Source organism: Pseudochaenichthys georgianus, chromosome 22, assembly GCF_902827115.2.
Source record: "Pseudochaenichthys georgianus chromosome 22, fPseGeo1.2, whole genome shotgun sequence".
In the NCBI taxonomy this organism is placed as follows: Eukaryota; Metazoa; Chordata; class Actinopteri; order Perciformes; family Channichthyidae; genus Pseudochaenichthys; species Pseudochaenichthys georgianus.
Window position 1 is genome coordinate 14,242,651 of NC_047524.1, and position 22,995 is coordinate 14,265,645.

A 22,995-nucleotide genomic window follows, 5' to 3' on the forward strand; every position below is an offset into this window, starting at 1 on the left:
AAGAAGAATATAGAAAATACAAACAAAAAAATAGTACTATTATAAAAGCTATTTTTAAAACTATTGCAAGACAATTGTAACATATTAAAAATAAAGACAATATTTACACAAAATATTATGTGAGAAGCTGAGCACAATACAATTGAACTTACTTGTTAAAGTTTACGAGGAGCACTTTAAGGCAGCATGAGTCCACGCCTTCCATGGCTTCCATTGGCTGCCAATTACCAACTGGTGTTCCTCATTGGCGGTTACGCGTCCATTGAATCCCCTCCTCTATCTTTGTCAATTTCTTGCGCTCCCGTTGAAACGCCTGCTTGTTGTTTCCCCGGGCAAGGAGGAAGAAGTTGTTCAGCAAGGGCTACCGGAGGTTTGGGAACACCGAGATAGGATAACAGACTCCACCGAGGCAGCTTTACTCTCTGCTGTGACCAGAGTACGACCCGTGAATCGAATGGAAAGATAGTAGTGGGCTGAAATCCATAAGGAATATATCCCACCATCACCTTGTAGCTCGGCACCGTGTGTGCGAGGCACCGTGCAACTCCTCGATCCAGCGTGTAACACCGCTGCTCTGGATTGTGTTGGGAACTAACAAGGGAATGACATAAACACACCCAGAGATGGTTAACTTTGCCAGGGGACCTTCAGAGACACAACTACTGCTGCTGCTGTGAATTTTTCTGTCCTAAAACCGTACAGAACAGAACTTGGATTACAAAAAAAAGTTATTTTTATTCTTATCACCAGTCAAAGTATTAATTATGCCGGAGCAAATCACAGTTTCCGAGTTTGTGGCAGAGACAAATGAAGATTATAAATCACCGACTGCCTCTAACTTCACCACCAGGATGTCCCACTGCAGGAATACAGTGTCTGCTCTGGAGGAGGTGAGTGGCTTCAGTGGCACTGGGATAGAAATCTCCATAAACACTAATCTGAGCAAAATGGCCTCTTATGTTATCCTTCCATGATATGTTTTATCAATATTAATTTAAAATATGTATGTCAGCTCTGGGATTTAGGTGACCTCAACGCATGCAAGAAGAAAGTGCCCTCTATTGCACCTCTACTCATCCATCATGCTCCATGTTCCTTTTCCCACAAGCTCATCCAAGAAAACCTTTTATTACTGTACTGGATCTCTATTGTGCCATTTTACAGTAGTGTTGATTACAAGTTGAAATATGTCTGTCCCCTCAACAATAAGCCAGCAAGAGTCAAGTCAAATCAGTTCCCTTTTAAAGCCCAACATCATGACATACAAATGTCCCTCAATGGGCTTTACAATATGACCAATATACAACTCCCCCTTCTACAAACCCTCAGTTAAGGTAAGACAAAAATACCCTTTTAATATAGAAAACATCAGGAAGAGCGAGAGACAAGATATCCCTCTTCCAGGTTAGACAGAAATGTAATACATCTCCTCTTTATAGTGTAGACAACAACAGGGAAAACGGAGAGCAACAGAATGACTATATATATATATATAGACTGCAAATACAGGGTGATTTATACTGTATTTTCTGCCTACATATTAGTGCCCTCAGCGATAAATGGAGAAATGTTACTCTGTTCCTCCAGTTTACTGCAGCTGCATCGCACTGTATGTGCACAGAGAACACTTTGTGTTGCAGGTCATCAGGAGGAAGGACACTTCCGCTTTGTTCCCTGACAGCCCTCCACCGCCTCCCTCCCTCCCTTGTTATAGTTTCCCTACTTATTGTGCTGTATGGTAGAGCCTCGCCCTGACTCATGGTAAAAATAGAATTTCCCACATGAGCAGCTCGGTGTGTTATGTGTGTGTTTCTGCGCTGTTGATGTGATATTGTGTGATAAATTGGACAGTTACCTCCAGATTTCACTGTGGAAAAGTTATAGTTAAATTGTGAGAGACAAATTGTATGTTTTACCTTTTTTATTGTAACAACAGACATTCAGATTGTGCAACACGAGATAAGTAGTCACTTACTTTGTAACGTGTGTCTGTGGAGGGCTGAGCCACACATACACCTGCTCAGACAGACAGGTGCTTCACTCAAGGATCAAACACCGTTTAATTCAAACTTCTGCTTTCGCTGCTACTGCTGGTTCATTTTTTTATCTTGGTTAATAATTAATCTGCTTTTGGGAAAGATTTCACCACTGCTTTGAGAGGAATGTGCTTTTCTGTAGGAGTAAGCAAATACGTGTGTAGATTTGACGCTTTTAAAATAGTAGCCCAGCAGTAATTGCTGGCTTGTGAGGTTGGGTTGAGAATACAATCCTGCAACCTTGCAGTTGAAGCTGCTGAATTGTTGTTGCAGAGATGTGGAGTAGCATGTTGTTGTTTCACAGTGACCTCCCCACGCTGAGGCTCAGGGAACACAAGGCCTTTTGTTGGGACAACAAGACCCTGCTCACTTTTGGCTGTTTGACCAATTAAACACTGCAGTGGACAGGGAACACTTCCACTTATTGTCTGCCAGCCTGCCCAGAATCTCAAACACACGCACGCAAACAAAAGTGCATTTCCATATGTACACATGAAACAGGAATCTACAAGTAGCTGGTCATTTATGCAGTTTAAAGAATGCACTTTTTATATTGCTGTAAGCACTTCCTGAACATTTTGACAGACCATCAAAAAGTGGACACTTTCACCTTCAAGTATAATGTTACATCCATATTCTGTTTATTCATGAAGACTGTGGAAATCTAAATATCAGATTTTTCTGTTTTCAGCATTGTGCTGAGTTTCAAACATTGTGCTGATTCTGACCTCTAGAAAGAGCAGTTTGTTTTACAAGCGCTGACTTTTTGTCTTTTATCCTTGAACTGACAGCAGTAGAGGGGCTGCTATTTAAATCTGATGTTCTGATTATGAATCTGTGGAGTGTATATCAGATTGTAAAAACACCATATGGTGTATGGCAACAACGTAGTGGACAAAAACAGCACCTTTGACTATTTGGAAGATATGCACTTGTTTAAAATTGCTGATGCACTTACAGCTTCACCGTCTAAAAATAATTTTAAAACTGACCACTATCTCTTGTGTATAGGAAATGTAAATGGGTGCACCGATGTTGCAGGATTCCTCCTTTCTAAACCTAATTCCATCTGACACAAGCTTGATTAAGCTACGTAGTAGTTTTAAACTGCTATTAAGAAGCCATTCAGAGAGCTTGTTTGTGTGTGTGTGTGTGTGTGTGTGTGTGTGTGTGTGTGTGTGTGTGTGTGTGTGTGTGGGTAAAACGACAGCAATAAAAACCTGTTTATCCAGTAAGAGGATGTCAGGCTTTATGGCGTGACCCCCCTCTGTGCTCCTGTGAGTAATGGCTCTGCGTCTTCCACTCTTGTCTTGACTTCTCTCTGGCAAGTCCAGACTGTTCAGAAATAAGAGCTCTCGGATCTGGATATTCCCCTTAAAGTGTCAAAATTACCAGGATGGCATTAGTGCTTAGTGGGTGTCTAAGTTGATCCGTTGTTATGGTGTGTGGATATTTCCTGATTGCTCTTTCTTTATGAGCCTTTATAAGACATGTATGTTAAAAAAAGGTTGCTTCTTGTAGAATTGTCCTTTTTGCTCTAATGTTTTTGTGTGTCATTGAAATGCAGTTAAAACACAATTTGAAATGTACTCCAAATAATTGTCCCTATTTGAAAAGTTGACAAGTTGAATGGCATCCTTTTTCCTTGCCAGATGTCTAACTCTTCATCATGTTAACACAAAGCCAATTCTGCATTCAACCTTTTGTGGTAAAAAACATGACCCCACAAGTTCCCTTTTTTAAATAAGTCATATACCCCGAGGGCTGAGCTGACCTCTGTGTTAAGTATTGATCGAGATCAGGGGTGGGGAACCTTTTTCCTCTCAAGGGCCATTTCAATTTTTTCAACATCCTCCAAGGGCCGTACAAATGATTGACCTCTGCTTAAAAATACTAAAATCACAGCCCATTCATTTCACCTTTCACCTTTCTTTCATGCTGTGCAAAGAAAAAGCAACCTCTTAATCCAGATATCTTACCATGATTCGTGCATGCATGCACGTGCACGGTTGTGGCATGACCACCAAAACAGAAAGATATGGACACAAGATGTGTGCAAATTAGTGGTGCACGATAATTATCGGTCCGATAATTATCGGTCCGATATTAGGAATTATGACGTCATCCCGATAAACCCGATACCAGTATTAATAGCCCCGATAATATACAATATATTTTTTGGGTAAAAAAAAGAAAAAAGTACTGCGGTGTGGGTGGATTGGGATGAGGGGCGCTTGTTTTTCCCTCGGCTCCTCCCGTTTTGCCAGTACTGTGGTATTAGTGGTTTAGGAAGAGGGGAGTTTTTCACAAATCCAGCGCTCCCTAACTCATGCCTGGCTGTGACGTAAATGGTGTGCGGCCGTGAAGCCAGGACAGTAAACAAACATGTGGTGGTATGGGACTATTTCAAAGTTTCAGAGTTAGATAGTTCGCTTGCTATTTGTATTAACAAATGCAATGCAGAAGTTCCACGAGGAGGGAAAAAGGCAACGAGCTATAATACTTCAAACCTGATTAGTCACCTGAAAAATCGCCATCGCTACGATGGTGTGTTAAAAGCGTACGAAGACGCCTGCGCTGCTGAACTAGCGGCGAATCCAAAGCCAGCTGCAAAGGCACCGGGGCTTTTACCTATCGACGAGGCTTTTGAAAAAGGCAAGAACTTTATTTGGGAAAATAAATATGGAGTCAAAACTGTTCTTGGCTTCGTTTTGTTCATAGTAGTAATGCTCATGTCATTTGCTCACTACTAGTCTTTTTTTTACCACCAGGTGTGCCAAAACTACAGGTACATTTAATATATATATATATATATATATATATATATATATATATTATATTATTATCGGTATCGGTCTTGAGAAGCAGGAAGGTATCGGTTTCAAAAAACCAATATCGTCCATCCCTAGTGCAAATGTATTTAGTTTCCTATCCATGTGAACATGATTTAAGTGGGGGGGACCTAACCTCCTCTAGGGGGGTCCGGGGGAAGTTAAAAGCATCAATCTGGTGCACTTTGAGAGCAAAATGAAGAGATCTATGGATACATCTCTCAACACCCATATGAAACAGAACTGGAAGCAGATTTTATTTTTCTTTATGGATAATTTTACAAATCACTTTAAACTGTATTCTTGTTTATTAATAACAACTTTTTTTTACTGTCGTATAGTATTTTATACATGTTTACTTTACTCTTTTATAACTATAATGATCATATAAAGATGTGCCTTTACATCACTGGTTGTGGAAAAAGCTTCTTATATTTGTTAGCATAGCTAGCTAACCAGATGCTAATAACAACAAAGTTATTGACCGTATGATCAGTATGACAGATGAACGCCACTGGGCTTACAACTAAAGGCCAGCCACGTAAAAACTGCGGCATGTGTGTACGGCTCCTTATGGGTACTGCAATTTCTGCCGGAGTGGCGTTCTGGTGCTCTCCGTCAGAACCGCACCCCTGTCAGACGAGACATATACCACGTGATGACACGTTAGGCTCGTTCAAGGACCCTGACCTTGGCCAGGAAAAACAGGCACTCGATTGTTTAATTATTTTGCGGTCTAGATTTCTTTAATTCTTTTCTTTTTTGCGTGTGTTTTTATAAATTACCTGAGGGCTGTACCAAATGGTCTCGCGGTCCGTATACGGCCCGGAGACTGGAGGTTCCCCACCCCTGATCTAGATGAAAGTGCCCCATTGCTTTTGTCTCATACAAGAAACACTCATGGGGATGTCTGCAGGATGTCTGTCTGAGGCCAGAAACTGGCACAAGTTGAAGTCTTCTTGGCTCTATTCTTGTATCTGTGACGGTTTTTTCACGCCCTAGTTACTGAATCCTACCCGTCAGAGGGAGACTTTGAAAATGATGCAATTAATGATGCTGTCTCCTTGAACAATTGTCAAGTGCATTCACTTGTTGCTCAGGTTTATATACCAGTACATTTGGGTTGCACTTATGGCTCACTGAGCAGTTGTGGCAAGTATTAAAGGCTTTGTTGGTGTAATAATGACTTGGCAGAGTGGATCAGTTATTGGCTTCAGAATGGCGTATTACATCAAGAGCCCTCAAAATGAGTACAATACGGATCTGACTCATACAGTTGACTGCAGAAGATTGCTGAGTATTAAGGCTTGTGGCTGCAAAGCGACCATGACTACTTGACATTCAAGACAGCTTTTGTGTTGTCAGCAGTGTTGCACTTTGATAATTCTGTCAGCTGCATGTAGTTATTCAGACAGAGACATAATAGGTCTCATGACATCACAGCTGCTTTATTATTTACAGTTGCTTGACAGGCAGAGCGCATGCTTGTAATTCAGGCTTGGACATCACTTAAATACACATTTCCTCAATTTCTTCTGGACCCACTTGGCCTATAACATAAGAAAGGTATTGCACTTCATGTCCTCATCCTGTCTATCTTTTAAGCCCTATATATTTACTTAATGTTTATTTTTAGAAGGACATGTTCATATTGTCAACCACTACCACTTACCACACCATTGTCAAGGAAGCTAGTTTGCAACACTTGTCCCTAGATGGGCCTTTGTAAACATACACAGAGCTCAAAAGTCAAACATACAAAACAGCTAAAAAACAAATGCAATTAGAAGTAACACTACAATCTTTATCAAAGGCAACTTATCATCTGTTCCTGTGAGATCCTTTCAAACGGAGAAAGAAGTCTCTCCAAAGGAAAAACATGTATTGTAGAATCCATGAAGCCAAATAGCCACCAACAATACTGCCGCTATCTATGGCCTGTATCCCTTGAGAGAAAACCGTGCTGCACCATGGTCTATAACCTCCCTTATATAGTGCCAGAAACCCACCCATCCAGTGCGCCTCTCCCTCTGTCCCATGTCCCTTTTTGTTGAGTTTAATCATTTTTCACCCATGAATAACAGTTATTTATAGCCCAGTCATCTTTTCATGGGTCATTACTGGTGTTGAGGGGGGTCAGGGTTAACTCAGTCCTGAAGCATCATTAGTCTTCATTCTGGCTATGAATTCATCCAACTGAGTTCCAACTGACTGGTATGCCAGCTATGCCAGCTATGCAGTCTTATGGCATGCCGCCTTGGCGCTTTTGTTGAGAGGTTATGAGGGAGTACCTCTGGGTATGGCAACGGTATTCCCAGCATCCACAGGCAACTGTTGGCAGAGTCTGCTTCTCACAGACTGTTTCAGACTTTGCTGATGGTAATAATGGGGCTTGTCAAATTGTAAGTAGATTCTTAATGAACTCAAGTGCCTGCTGTGAGCTTCTTTAGTCTCTCATCTCTTTATAGCACCTCTAAGCTTAATCTCAGGCCACCGGTTAGTTTGAATGTATTCAAAAACAACCGGCTTTAACTTGACACAAACCTTCTTTTAGTACAAGATAATATCAATTTCCAGCTGCCTCTGTGGCCACACTGCTCTGACTTTGAATAACCGGTATTTGCAGAACAAAACACTCTCACTCACTTTGTGCTGAAAGGTCACATTTAAAATGCAACGATTAATGTCCAATGTGTTAAAAACTGTAGGCAAGTGTGTTGTAAGTAGAGATGATCCGATCACGTGATCGGGGATCGGAGCCGATCACGTGATTTTCAAAAGATCGGAATCGGGAGAAAAAAATCGGGGATCAGGTTTTTTTTTTTTTATTGTTTTTTTTATAAAATATTTTTATTTTATTTAATGTTACAAAACAAAAATGACCATGTTCACGTCTTAAAGTCACCCTGAGGCCTTAGTTTTGGTTTAAAATTACACAACATCATGTATCATGTTGCTTCTTTTGGGCTTGTTTTCAGACCTGGTTGCTTATTTCTCTCAAATCTGGCAACAGAGTGGGCGCAGTGTCTAATAGTAGCAGTAAGCTAACAAGAGGCTACGTTCAGCTGGTGACTCGGGAGTCGGGACAGAGAAAATGTCAGGTGTTTGGAAGTATTATCAAATTGAAAATGAAGGCAGTGTAACAGCCAGATGCAATGTTTGCAAGGTGGAGGTTCCGCGTGGTGGAAAGAACAGAGCTACGTTCAACATCTAATACGCCACCTGAGAAACAAACACCAACAACAACACGACGAGTACACAGCGGCCACTCAAGTAATGGCACTGAAACAACCGACACTTTCAGAGACTTTTAAAAGGAAAGAGAAACTGCCTCAGAACAGTGAAAAGGCCAACAAAATAACTGCCAAGGTAGCTGAATTCATCGCGTTGGATGACCAGCCGTTATCTGTTACCTTTGTTCTCTCTTAATGCATTGCATAAAGATCGGATCGCTAAAAATCGGTATCGGCAGATTGTCAAAATCAAATGATCGGAATCGGATCAGGAGCAAAAAAAGGTGATCGGGACATCCCTAGTTGTAAGTCTTCTCCATGTGTCAGTCTGCCGGCTTATGTTGATGCTTGAGTAGTTCCCGGGCCAAGGGAAGGCCTGGACTTCTGCTGCCCTGAGTCCACCCCCATTCCCCAAGGTTGGGGGGTACGGCTGTGGCCTGGCTCGGGACAACAGCTGTCCTCCTGCAACAGGTGGTCAGGAGGAAAGTTTTAACAAGGCTCCAGACTGAAAGATTATCAATGCTGGGACAATCTACATTTAATAGCTTTAGGGACACACGGACGGATCTACAAGCTTTAACACACACATGGTCTTAGTGTGCAGTCTGGCCCAAGCAAGCAGTCCCCCAGCCACTCAGTCCATACCACCTAAGAAGCTTAATGCTTCCTATAATTGAAATGAGATTTCTGGCAGGATCACTGCAGCTTTGTCTCCTCCTCTCAACACCCGCACTCTGTGCACTGCGCCACTGTCCCTTAACATTGCCATAGTGTAGTTAATGCACCAGAGTAGGCCAAGGACATTGAAGCCATGCCAACTACACGCTTACATCTAAATCTTGAGCGAGAACTCTTGGTTTTACGTAAATAATTGTTCATGAGTTTCCTTAAGTGAGTGTTTTTGATCTGGATAGTTTTGGACCAGAACTTCATTGGTGTCCCTGTAAGCGTTTACTTGAACTCTGTTCTGGACAGTAGTATAGTTTGGGAAATGACACCAAACAGGTGATCTGGGATCTCAAGCTTTGGCACATTCAATGTGATTGTCCACACTCATGATGCTTGATATATAAACTGACTGAACTAACCTGGCTAGCTGGCCTTAGTTAACAGGGGCTGGACATAACGCCAGATCTTCCAACCCAGATGTAAGTAATTTCATATCTTGATAACAATGTATATCTTGATGCATCGTTTTTTTGGTATTTCAATAAATAAATCCCCTAACCTTGGGAATGTCCAAGCCCAATTTCATCCTCTATGTGTGGTACCTCAGTGTTTACAGTGGGACCTTTGTTTCTGAATGCGAGGTGTCTTTTCAGCCTTCGGGATCGTTAGATCAGGATCTGTGTTATCGCCCAGAGACAGGCTCTGATCCGGCCCTCTATGATAATGCAGCAGATCTCCCTGTGGATCTACCATGGGCGAAGGTCACAGTCCTGTCCCCATCGATTCAAAGCCATGATGTCTTTTATCCCCAGATAGGCTTTAAATGTTTTGACGTCATATGATTTTACTCATTTTTATACACCATCTATCTTCATTTAGTATTTTAGTGAATATACAGTATATCAAAGATTGACCATTTGACATTGCTAGTCCTAGTTAGTCTGTTTCTTCTGGAGGAAGGTAACACTCAGTCCAGCATGATGATCAGGGTGCTCTGTCAGACTCAGAGGTTAGGGGGTTGGACACTAGGGGCACTCGGGGTAAATGGGATCTTAAAACTTCTCATCCATCAGTGTCCTTGCCCATATTGTATGAGAAGGCCCCTGTTGGCGGCTATTGTTCCCTGACAGGCCCTGCCTCTTCATTAATGAACTCCACCATTGATTTGTAGTCCTGGCCACTCGGCTCTGATTGGGGCCATAGTGGGGTGGGAGGGGTGAATCCTCACAGTTGTGTTATCCTGCTGTCACTTTCTCTCTATGAACTTATTTTTACTTTGTTGGGCAATGTTTTGAACTCCTTGGGATCTCCCTCTCAAGGTAGCTTTAATCTGCATGCTTTTGAATCCACAGAGAACAAACTAGATGAATTGTATGTAGGGCTGTACCTAATGTCATTTTACAAGTTTATATTTTAAGCTTCTAATGACACTTTTTGAATGTCTATTTAGTTGGTTAAACATGAAGTAACTGGAAATGGTTGCATCAAATGAGTAGAAAACAATCCTACGCTGCCACCACTGGAATCTAATTCTAGTGTTTTGCAGTGTTTTAACTTCACCTTTTTGGACTTGGAACATCCCCCAAGTTGCAGGTTGTCTGTGTCATTGTCTTTTCATGTTATAAGTTCCCAGTGGACTTTAAAAGAAGTATCTTTTTTATGCGTCTGAAGGGAGATCTCAAACCCACAGTGGTGCACATACAAGCACACGCTCTCTGTAGTGTTTCATTGCTGTGCTTTCCAGGAGAAAGCACGTAATTTCCCCTCTGTCTTTTTCAGACATCATCAACCTAACACACAGAACTTTGCGGTAACAGTTGGGCACTTTGCCTCTGGCGTTGTTGCTCCAACGCCACAAGGTCGACACGTACATCTATGAGAAAAGAGCCAAAGAGACTCAAAGGTGAAGTCAGAGGAGATTTTCCTCTCTCAAAGCTCAGCACATTTGGTCCTTATTTCATGGCCACTCCTCTCAACTTGGTTTTTATTAGTCTCCTGCTAGTTTACACACTTAATTAAAGACTCCCCTCAATGTCGGGTGGACCATTTTTAAGAGGTTTTAAACTTGCCGTCATCAGGTCTCCACTGGGACTTTTATCCATTGTTTTTGAGGCTGTGATGGATGCAAATATATGGTGGAAGAATTGCAGTCTTTGAGTAAATGCTCATCTTTAAATTACAACAGTTAAGTGAACTTAAAACTTGGTTAGTAACATTGAGGCTCTAACAAGTCATTGTCTTAAGACAATACACAAAAAAGAAACATTGACACTGAAGGATTATCACCAGCCGCCTGGGAAATCTAAACGAAAAACAAAGGTACTGCCCTGGTATATCACCTTGTAAAAGTTCTGAACAACGCCCGAGCAGTTAACATAAAAGATTGTTTTCTCTAACACTTAAATCACTGCAGTTTATGTTGTCACCCCAGTGTGATTTCTGGCAACTGGCAGTCAGGGCTCTGGTCCAACAGTGGTCTTTGTAGTGCTCACCGAGGAGCTATAAAGCCCCAAGTGTCCCGGTGCTAAAATACCAGAAGGTAGATGAGATATTTGAATAACTTGCGGCAAAGCCAGAAAAAGCTGCAGGGGAAACTAAACCAAAGAAGCCCTTCTAGTTTTCAGTCAATCTTTGGCGTTGAGTCTCGCAAGGTAGGTTTCAATATCTGTGCATTTGGGCTTGTGTGTGTTAATTAGCTTGTGTTAGATTAAGTCTTAAGGCGAACTGTAGTAAAAAGTACCCTACCCCTCCCTTCCTCTCTTGCCTACCAATGAACTTGCATGGTGGAGTTTTCCATGTGGTCCCCGGGGAAGACTGACTACACACATCTCAGCTGTGAGCACAGAGAAACCCTGAAACCATGGCCTGTCAGCGGTCAGCTCCATGGAACCAACTTCTATCCCAATATTGACTTTACTCTCTCAGCATGAAGAACAGTTGTGAATGAAACACTTGAAAGGGTGTTTTCAGATGGATTTTCTTTTCTTAGAGTGGCTTTGTACTTCATTGAAGAAACTCGGACTGAAGTTGAGAGTTGGTCTCACGGATAGGGGTTCGATCTTATCGGATATCTCTAAAGTGTAACAAAGTTACAGTGAACAGTTTAAGTAGAGCACCGTCTTCCTCAGGGATCTACCTTCTCTTTGACGACTGCACTGGATATTTGACATATGTTTTGAATGAGTCACAGCTTTTCTTCTGTAGATGTTGAGGTAAAAAGAGTGTGCCCTTCCTCTGTTTACCCTTACTGTGCCACATGTGGAGCCCTCTCTCTGGCAGAGAGCTGGCCAGCAGTGCAAACACAGCGCCAGACGCCCACTGTAATGCCACACCTACAGAAAAGCCAACGTGTCTCCTCCTGTAATGTAGTGGTCAAGACTGCCTATGCCTGAGGATGTTTTTTATGTTTTTCTACAGGGAAATGCTCCATACACTTCTTTCAGGTGACTTAACATAACTACTGGCAGCCATATGGGAGTTGTGGTGTATTACCTCAACAACACCCAAGAACAAAGCAGTGTAAATCAATAGGAAATAAAAGAAGCTCATAAATAAAAGAGTATATTAAAGAGAGCTTTCAAAAATGATTTAAAAAAGATACTGATGAAGCAAGCCTATGTTTCTCCGGCAGGTCTTTTAACAGCAGAGGAGCCCTCACCACAAACACTCGACCCCTTTTAGTCTTTAAGCTTGAGGTGGGAACAGTCTGGGATTTTGGGAATCTTGACCTTCCCGATAATGGACTGATACATATTTTGTTGGTGGTCCAATCTTTCAACGCCTTTAACTCGGATGTCATTGGATTTTTGTGAAAATATCACAGCCCAACTGTAATTCAGTGGACTGATGCTTGTCAGGAGAACGGATATCACCAATGTGCCACAGCCAGCGGCAATTATTGATCAAAAAGATTGATTTCAAAAGGAAGGAATCCAGTTTCTAGTTTGTCCTCCATATAGCGTAGGTTGGCATCACTGCTGTGGTGAAATAAATATGATTAATATGGTGTCACGTCTTACCCATGATCTTCACATCAAAACAAGAGCTTTTTATTTATAGTCCTGCAGGGTAAGTGTGAGTGAGTTATACAAGAGCTAGCCCTTTTAACACACTCTTAGATGTTTTAGTAGTTTTCTTTGACGAGTGAAGTTTCTCTGGTTTTGAAGTTTGAGCGTTTAACATCTGGCACCTTCATAAAACCACGATTACAATCCACCACAACCATCACAGATATTGAACCCACACATTTACCACAGAAGTTGGACATTTGCATCCCAGACTGCGTCATTCTTATCCCAGAGTTTTCACATTGTGCGGCAGACTGTCCTCTCGCATTACTGTCGCAGGGAAGGGGCTTAAGGGGTTCGGAAAGGTTAGCAGACAAGTTAAAAGAACCACCTGTGTGTGTGTGTGTGTGTGTGTGTGTGTGTGTGTGTGTGTGTGTGTGTGCTTTAAAATGGTGTGTGGTGATGACGACAGTGTTACTACAGATGGGAAGGATTGCATGGATTGTGTTTTGTTGAAATTGAACGTGTGTGTGTTGTATTGTGATCTGAGAAAAGCAGGGCAGCTTCTTGCCGAGCAGACATGCTGTCATCAGCAGATAGTTAGTCTGCAGGAACAATGGGAATGGCTCTCTGTCTTGTCTGTCAGTCACTCCAGCATGCAATCATCCAGGAATGTCTTTCTTCTGCAGACAGCGGAGTGAGAGGTGGAGAGCACTATCCGCTAAAACAGGCTGGACTTCATTTTCTTCTTAGACAGCAGCGTCCTGCCCTCTTGACGTTTGTTCTGTGTTCATGTGCAGTCAGCTTTTTGTTCACAGAAGCCCATGTTATTCATGCTCTGAAGGTGCTTAAATACCCCCCCCCCCTGGGGCAATGCAACCCCACATTTTTACCAGACCAAACATCTTATTAATTTGTGAAATGAAAAAATAGCCTCTTTTTTTGTTTTAAATACATTGATTTATAAACAAAGTATTCAGCAAATAGTAGTCAATCAGTGAACTGCAGTGTAGGGCTGCTCAATTAATCGCGATTACGACTATGGCTTGCAAGGATTACGAAACAACGTAATAAAACGATTATTTTTTTATTATTATTACGTTTTTCTTTTCTTTTTCGTTTTTCAGTTGAATTATACTTAAAGTAAATAAACTGTTAAAAACATACTGTTCACATTTTTGAAAGTCAAAATAATGGCATTTAATAATCGCAATTATCATTATTGACCCAAATAATCGAGATTATGATTTTTGCCATAATCGAGCAGCCCAACTGCAGTACCATTTTAGCAGAAAACTCATCCAAAATGTCCCCACCTTGTGTAGTATCCAGGACTAGCTTTGCATTCTTCCTGAGTTGTAGCCATATAAAGGGACATCGAGCGTTTCATGTGAACAACCCAGAAAGTGGACAATGGCTGCACTATGTGAAGACTTTGTGATAATTTCCCCTTCTTGTTTTGGTTTTGAAGACCTTGGCAAATGCTGAGCCAAGCACTTTGGATTCATTTGCTCTGGTTTTGGCACTTTTCGTTCTACTATGTGCTTACCCACCTTAGATTTGCCTTGTGGGTCAAAAATGCAATTGTATGCAGAAATTAGTCGCTTATTTGGGGATTTTTTTCTGCATACGTTTGCTGTTTTTCTTCAAAAAGGTGGTTGTGGTAACTGCAGGGCTAATAAGAGGTGGTTTTGATGAGGCCTGGTAGAGGGCCATCCCTCTCTTTTTTGAATGAGATTTCATTCACCACTATAATCAAATCATATATTTTTTGAAAGGTTGTAAAATCTAGGGGGTGTAAGAAAATTACATAAACAATTAGAATCGCAATATAATATTTTGTGATGCTATATTGCCTTTTTGAAAACACAATTGACTTGTTTTAATGCTTATATTCGTGTGTTCTTTGTACTATGACAGTTTTCCTTAATTAGATTTGAACAAATTATGATATATTTATAGCCTTACAGTATTGATTGCCTAGACTACTGCAACTCCCTCCTGGCTGGTCTACCTGCATGTGCCATCCAACCTCTGCAGCTCATCCAGAATGCAGCTGCTCGCCTGGTCTTCAACCTTCCTAAATTCTCCCACACCACGCCGCTCCTCCGCTCCCTCCACTGGCTTCCGATAACTGCTAGAATCCACTTCAAGACAATGGTACTTGCGTACCATGCTGCGAATGCATCTGGCCCTTCCTACATCCAGGACATGGTTAAACCGTACACCCCAGCACGTGCACTCCGCTCTGCATCAACCAAACGGCTCGCTGCACCATCGCTGCGGAGGGGACCCAAGTTCCCATCAGCAAAAACACGTGGGTTTGCTATCCTGGCTCCAAAATGGTGGAATGAGCTCCCCATTGACATCAGGACAGCAGATAGCTTGCACACCTTCCGGCGCAGACTGAAAACTCATCTCTATCGACTCTACTTCGAGCGATAGAACTATTAACAAAGCACTTATATACTAATAAAGGGCTGGCTTATCGAAAGCCAGTTGAGTAGCACTTGAAATGTTTTTGCTCTATGAAACCTGATGTATTTATTAGGGCTGTCAGTCGATTAAAATATTTAATCGCGATTAATCGCATGATTGTCCATAGTTAATCGCGATTAATCGCATATTTTTGATCTGTTCTAAATGTACCTTAGAGGAATATTTTTCAAGTTTTAATACTCTTATCAACATATGAGTGGACAAATATGCTTTATGCTAATGTTTATTATCATTTGAACAATGACAAATATTCTCATGAATATTAAACACAACAACCTCTGAACATTACAAATATTCGCCTCAATTCAACCTGGAACCTCTCTCATTTGTGTGTGTGTGTGTGTGTGTGTGTGTGTGTGTGTGTGTGTGTGTGTGTGTGTGTGTGTGTGTGTGTGTGTGTGTGTGTGTGTGTGTGTGTGTGTGTGTGTGTGTGTGTGTGTGTGTGTGTGTGTGTGTGTGTGTGTGTGTGTGTGTGTGTGTGTGTGTGTGTGTGTGTGTGTGTGTGTGTGTGTGTGTGTGTGTGTGTGTGTGTGTGTGTGTGTGTGTGTGTGTGTGTGTGTGTGTGTGTGTGTGTGTGTGTGTGTGTGTGTGTGTGTGTGTGTGTGTGTGTGTGTGTGTGTGTGTGTGTCAAAGTGACAGTAACAGACTGGAACAAGAAAACCAGTGTTTTTGTACCTACTAGTACTACCAAACAAAGTAGGCATTTTCTTTGTGCCACTGCATCTCACAAATAAACAAGGACATTTCATAATCAGACCCTGCAATAAAATAAATCGTCACTTTAGTTTTTCAAGTAACTCAACTCAAACTCACTAGTCACTCACTCAGCATCATCAGACAGGTTTTTAGTAATATGAGAATGTCCACATTTCCAGGTATTTATAAGCTGGGATGTTTGGGCATTTACAATATCCCCTGCTCTGGAAAACACTCTCTCGCTTGGTACTGATGTTGCTGGGACAGCAGTGGTCGCGTTAACCGAATATTTTATTTAACAATGACGGAAAAATCTGTCATTTTCACAGATTAGAACAAACTCGGAACAGCGCCAACGTTTCCCCGCAGCGAGGCTCTGGTGTTATGCCGTGTTATGCATGCCCTCCAAAAGGAAATTATATAGTTTCCAAACCGTACTTTGCCGTACAGATCAATACATATCTGGGAGGTTTTGATTTACGCTGTGCGCGCTCCCGCGAGGTGCATGCACACACGGCATAACACCGCCCCCCCCCCCCCCCCGTTGACAGTTCACGAGCGTGCTCTCTCGTTAACTGTTCAGACCCGATGGGTAATAAGGGATTATGACGGACATTTTACGATCCTGTCTGTCAAAATGACGGACAGCGAAAAAGTCTAACGCCACCTCAGTGGGACGGAGAGATATGCTTTGGCCATGGGTGACAGCAGTGGGTCAAACTGTGCATTGTCTCTCCACCACTTCAAAAACAATACAGTTTTTGCCAAGAAGGTGAGGCTTATTGACAGGGCGAGATATAAATATACTGTTAGTACTTGTCAATGTCTCTAGGTGTGTAAATGTAGCCCTGTAAATACGATGTCCTTTTGTGTTCTGTTGTTTTATGTTCATGTTCTAACCTACTTGCTGCCATGTTGGACAGGTCTCTCTTGAAAAAGAGATCAATGATCTCAATGGGACCACCTGGATTTACCTGGATTTTAATAAAGGTTTAAAACAAAAAAAGCGGTTTAAATTAATTTTTTTATTTTTTTAAATCGCGGTAGATTTTGTCAGTCTCACGACGGTATTGGGACCTTTTATTTACCGCGATATTTGGTATATCGTTACATCCCTAGTTGAGAGGCAAGCTGCGATCTTTTGTGTTTTCTTTGTGTTTAAAGTGAGCCCTTTCCTGCTTTTTTTGTCAATGTGAACACATAAGATACTATCTCTGCACAGACATCAGTCACCTTATACACGTTGCTCTACTGTTTGTCAAAATGCATCACCATAAGTGAACGAATCAATGTGGCGACAACCCCTATGACCCTGCAGTGTTGTGGTAGTCTCTGCAGATTGGCTGGCAGCAGGTGGTGCCTTATAGTAATCCAGATGATGATGATGGCAAGATGATGTCATGCATTAAGGCGGTTAATAATTTTGGATCGTGTGGGAGTTTCTCCTCCTTCCAAAAAGATTAGTCAGCGGCTGTAAAGGGAAAGAAGATCCACTCTGGTTCCTTTTACTTTGAGTGCCTATTAAGAGAGGAAAAATTCTGACATTGCAGTAACCTAATGTACAGTGCTTGTGAGGCAGCTCAGAGGCTGTTTCTATTGTGTGAGGATGCAGCTCTCACCCAGACACAGTACAGTGGAAGTCCCCTTTGCTTTGACATTTGTTGGGTTCAAAAAGTCTAACGAGTTCTCGCATGTAGAGTGGCCTGGTGCTTGGGGAAGAGTCACTCTGCTGAACCCTGGAGAGCACGTTGGAGGGGAAATGTGTGAAAGTGACTGCAATGTCATCGGAGTGTGAATGATTTAGAGCAGTGTGTTTATTGTGTTCAGCTGCGATTGGTTTATTACCCCGCCTGTCTGCCCCCCACCTGTCTCGCCTCTTTCTCCCGTAGGACCACTCTGTGAATATTGAAAGGGTCTGCTGGAGCGTGATACCGCCTGATTAAGTGTCAATATGCGTGTAAGGCTTAAACTGATCAAACTGATTCGCAGGCTGATTACTGACGTCACGTGGAGGTCAACCAGAGGCTTAGATCTACCAATGTGTCAGTAGACGGTGTACTCACCAAGTCTTGATCATTCACCTTTCTATACCGAAGGGAAATGTCTGTGCACCAACAACGCATGTGAGCCAAACTGGGAATTTCTAAAAAAAAAAGCCTCTGCCAAGCAAACATATGAAATTGTTTAATTTCCCAAACTCTGCTGGGAGCCGTTTCACCAGAATCTGCTTTTGTATTATTCTTTTTCAGCTGTTCGTAGTTCCTCTCTCCTTTTTTAAGCATTGCATCAAGCAGATTAAGTGCATCAAAGAACGATCCAAGGCACGCTTTTGAAAGTAAGAAGCCTTTAATCAAATCGAATTTGTCATTTTCAAAGTGTGGAAATGCTATAAACGCCAAATGCTCTATTCGTATAGAATTGGAATGTGGCAAAGGTTGGCCTCTTAAAGTTGCTTATCTGGCGATTGTGTAGACACGGTTAACAATATGACACGCTCTGTTTTAACTCGAGCCTATTTTGGAAAATTCACATGTCACATTTTGGATCACAAGGCAGCCCATGATAATGACATTAAAGGATCAATTGTGGTGATTTGAATCAACCAATCAAAAAGGGTTGAATAGTTGCATTGTGCTGCATGTAGCCGATAAAGCACCTCTCTTACCAAAGCAGTAACATGAAACTGACTGTGTTGCTGCAGCATATGCATCAAAAGCTTTACTCACAAAGTGAACAGCTTACTATAAATCTTTTGTCCATTTGGCTTGTCTTCCTCCACAAAAACATCAATGCTGCTTCCAGGGAGCCCAGATGAGCTGGTCAGAGTGCTGCGTGTCCATTTACCGCCTGATTTATCATATCTGTGTATAAACTCAGTGATGTCATGCTAGCTACACTAATCTGTGACTTGCATTTACCAATATTTGAGCACAAAGCTATTAACAGAAAGCCACATTCACAGATTGGTTTCGAAAGTATTTTGCATTTCTCTTATGAAATTATAAAATGATGCATGATGAAACGCACTCGCAGACAGTCTGTTGTCTTTTCTGCAAACACCGTTACATGCTTCGACTTTAGTAGCTCACCCTCGTTTGACCTCTTATCCTCAGTACCAAACAGTCACACCATCAAAAAGTCAATCAATAAATGATAAATAAAGGTTTTATGGGCTCATTTAGAAATTGCTTCCAGCACAACTGAAACAAAGGAGAGATCTTATTCTGTGAAAGACAAGTGTATAAAGAGATTTACACATCCAGTGAAATATTGTATTTTATCCTAAGTTGTACACTTAACTCTTGTTTTAAATGTAGATCCACTGTCAAGCCTTCTACTGTCTGACAGAAGCTTGGCTACCAGCAGAAATGCTCTCAAGGCGTTAGCTTTGAGTCCTGGGAGTAGATTGAACGTAGAGAGCAGAGTGGTATCAGCTCTGCTAAGAAAACACTCAGTGGCTGTCTCCAGTTACCCTTTAAAAGTCTGTGTGTGGTTGGATTGGTTTGGTGGTGTGGACAAAGATAGTACTCTGCAGCTGTATTTTTTCTCACTGTGTCTCTGCCTGTTTTGAGAGTACCTGTTTAACAGTATGGCTGTGTGAGGTCTCAGCTACAGTTAATAGGATAATAGCATATGTAACATGAGTCATTTTACAACATTTGAATTAACTAAAACCACATCGCTCTAAGTCTTACCTTGACTCAGAGGAACAAGCAGCTTCTGGTCGGCTTCATTTAATTTTCACAGTTCCCATAAGAAATCAGATTTTATTTTTAGTGGCTATACTACTGTCTGGAAGTTTGTTTGCGTCAAAACCTTTGTTGGGAAACGGTTCCTGCTCTGGTTTTTGTCATTTGGGTTATTGTACATTTGTTTTAAGCTGTTAGTTTGAATTGTTTCAGATTTGGATCGAATAAAACTGTAATTTATGTTGCTTGAGAAAAAAAACATCTCAACGATATTTTGCGATCACTGCCAAAAGCCTTGTTAATATATGAAACATTTTGAAGTAATACTAGTAATGGTGCTGTTCTCTTTTTATGTTTTAACATTCTTTTTGACACAGTTTGTTGAGCAACATAAATGAGGTGGGCAATTTTCGTCCAAACTTGATGCAGGCTCTGAAATATTTTCACTGGGGACAATTTGCCTTTCAAAGCAGGAAAAGCACAGGTGTTACTAAAAACATTAACAATGGTTCTGTTTTAATAACAGTTTTAAAATCACAAGCCATCATGCAACCCACCAAGACTCTGAGACTGAAGCATAAGAATTTAGTTTTTGTGTGCCTTTCAGTGTTGTAGTCAAGTCACCAATTCACGAGTCCAAGTCACTCTCGAGTCACCACTCTTCGAGTCCAAGTCCGAGTCACCCAAGGAGTGTCCGAGTCGAGTCCGAGTCATCATTACCTGTGTTCGAGTCCGAGTCGAGTCCGAGTCATCATTCCCTGTGTTCGAGTCAGTCCAAGTCCGAGTCACCCAAGAAGAGTCCAAGTCAAGTTGTCTCTCCAGCAGCTGGTGGTTATCAATCCAATAATCAGCTGTTGACTGAATTGCAGCTCAGCCTTGAGTTTTTTCTTGTGACTGATTAGTTTGTTTTGTCTCTACTTTTCCCAAGGTGTAAAACGTAACTGCTGAGGTGAATAAGACAGATTAAAATGGAATAAATGTAGGAAATGCATGGCTGTTTACACTTTCACCTCAGCCAATATCCTTATATTTAAAGAATATGTAGTTGAAAAAGGCGCATATTGTCAATGCTTTTATTATTTTTTCATTCTGCCTCTACCATTGACACTTGATTTATTTGTCAGTTCTCCTTTAAAGTCATGTCAGCCTGTCTCTCTCTCTGTTCCATTATGTGTTTGTTTTTTTTGCAAGTATGTGTGTTAGTGAAATATGACCCATGGGAAAACTAAGTTCTGAATAGTTCTTCCATTTTAGCTCATAACTAGGATTTTTAAATACAGCACAGATGTATGGATGTAATACATGTTGTCATCGCATGCAGTGGTGTTGCAGTGCAGTGTGGGTGTGTACAGCATTGGTGTGTTTGAATGGGGGCCATTGTGTGTTTTTGTTTCGGAGAGTCTGGGGATCTCATGTGTTTCAGTCAGTCGGGGAGCAGAGCAGGAAAAAGTGGCGCCGACTTTGGCCAGCTCGGGCAGACGTGCTTAATAAAGTCCCTAAAAACTAATATCCCAAAATCCCCCTCGCCCCCAGAGACTCCCTCACTCATCTGTGTGTGTGTGTGTGTGTGTGTGTGTGTGTGTGTGTGTGTGTGTGTGTGTGTGTGTGTGTGTGTGTGTGTGTGTGTGGTGTGTGTGTGTGTGTGTGTGTGTGTGTGTGTGTGTGTGTGTGTGTGTGTGTGTGTGTGTGTGTGTGTGTGTGTGTGTGTGTGTGTGTGTGTGTGTGTGTGTGTGTGTGTGTGTGTGTGTGTGTGTGTGTGTGTGTGTGTGTGTGTGTGTGTGTGTGTGTGTGTGTGTGTGTGTGTGTGTGTGTGAAATCAAGTTTTATTTATATAGCACATTTCTAAACGACAGCCAAAGTGCTGTACATATAATAAAAATAGCCTACAGTAGAGACACTTTACAGCTAACACAATAGCACAGATTGTTCAGAATATCAGTATGAGAAAAAAAACGACACCCTCTATTAGGGATGTCCCGATCCCTTTTTTTGCTTCCGATCATTTGATTTTGACAATCTGCCGATACCGATTTTTTCCGATCCGATCTTTATGCAATGCATTAAGAGAAAAAAAAGGTAACAGATAATGGCTGGTCATCCAACGCGATGAATTCAGCTATCTTGGCTGTTATTGTGTTGGCCTTTTCACGTTGGTGTTTGTTTCTCAGGTGGCGTATTAGATTGGTCGCGTTGAACGTAGCTCTGTTCTTTCCACCACGCGGAACCTCTGCCTTGCAAACATTGCATCTGGCTGTTACACTGCCTTCGCTTTCATTTCATTTAATTTCAAACCTTTATTTATACAGATAAAATCCCATTGAGATCATTGATCTCTTTTCCAAGGGAGACCTGCTCAAGTAGTTCCACATGAAACATAAAACATAAATAGAACAACAAAAGGACATCATACAGCATCATTTACATAATTATCCACATAAACAGGTACCAATAGCTTCCGATTGAGTAGCATCCAACCGAGCTTTAAAAACATTTAGTGGCACCAGATTGTTCAGTTTCCATTTAATTTGCAGACTATTCCAAGACAGAGGAGCTGCGCATCTAAAAGCTGTCTTCCCTAAAACAGTCCTAGCAGTTGGCACATTTAATAAAACCACAGCATTCGATCTCAGGCAGTAGCCACTTACAATTCTCCGTGAGATCAGGGAGCAGATATAAGATGGAAGTTTCCCTAACATGGCTTTGTATATAAAAATGTACCAGTGACTGAGCCTCCGTACAGTTAGTGAAAGCAAACCAGCCCTTGCATACAGGGTACAGTGATGGGTTAATGCTTTACAGTTTGTCACAAATCTCAGTGCACTGTGATACGCAGCATCTAACTTGACCAGGCAATTGGCAGGTGCATTCATATAGACCAGATCCCCATAGTCCAGCACAGGTAAAAAGGTCACAGTGACTAGCCTTTTCCTGGCCTCAAGCGAGAAACAGGACTTGTTTCTGAAAAAGAACCCTAGCCTAACCCTCAGTTTTTTTAGCAGGCTATTGACATGAAGTTTAAAAGAGACAATCATCAATCCAGATACCAAGGTATTTGTAACAGGCAACAACTTCAAGTTTTGTTCCTTGCGTAGTTACAATATCTAAAACAGGCTCTGGTGTCTTTTTTGCTTTTGAAAAGAGCATTACCACGGTTTTATCTACATTTAAAAGAAGCTTTAATTCAGAGAACTGAGTCTGAATAGTGTTAAAAAACAGCCTGTAATTTAACAACAGCCTCCTTAATGGTGGGACCTGCACAATACATCACAGTATCATCCGCATAAAAATGTAAAGTAGCTTCATCCACATTTTCACCTAAACTGTTAATATATATG

General features: G+C 41.6%; 1 protein-coding gene across 2 annotated transcripts in view; it reads left to right on the forward strand.

Moving 5' to 3' along the window:
- Nucleotides 1–306: 306 nt before the first annotated feature.
- Nucleotides 307–22,995, forward strand: part of asap2a (ArfGAP with SH3 domain, ankyrin repeat and PH domain 2a) — a 64,397-nt gene continuing 41,708 nt past the window's right edge. For both annotated transcript variants that reach the window (XM_034111378.2, XM_034111380.2), the window contains exon 1: nucleotides 307–890. In XM_034111378.2, the coding sequence (XP_033967269.1) occupies nucleotides 765–890 (126 nt within the window). In that variant the 5' untranslated portion in view covers nucleotides 307–764. The remainder of the gene's footprint in view (nucleotides 891–22,995) is intronic.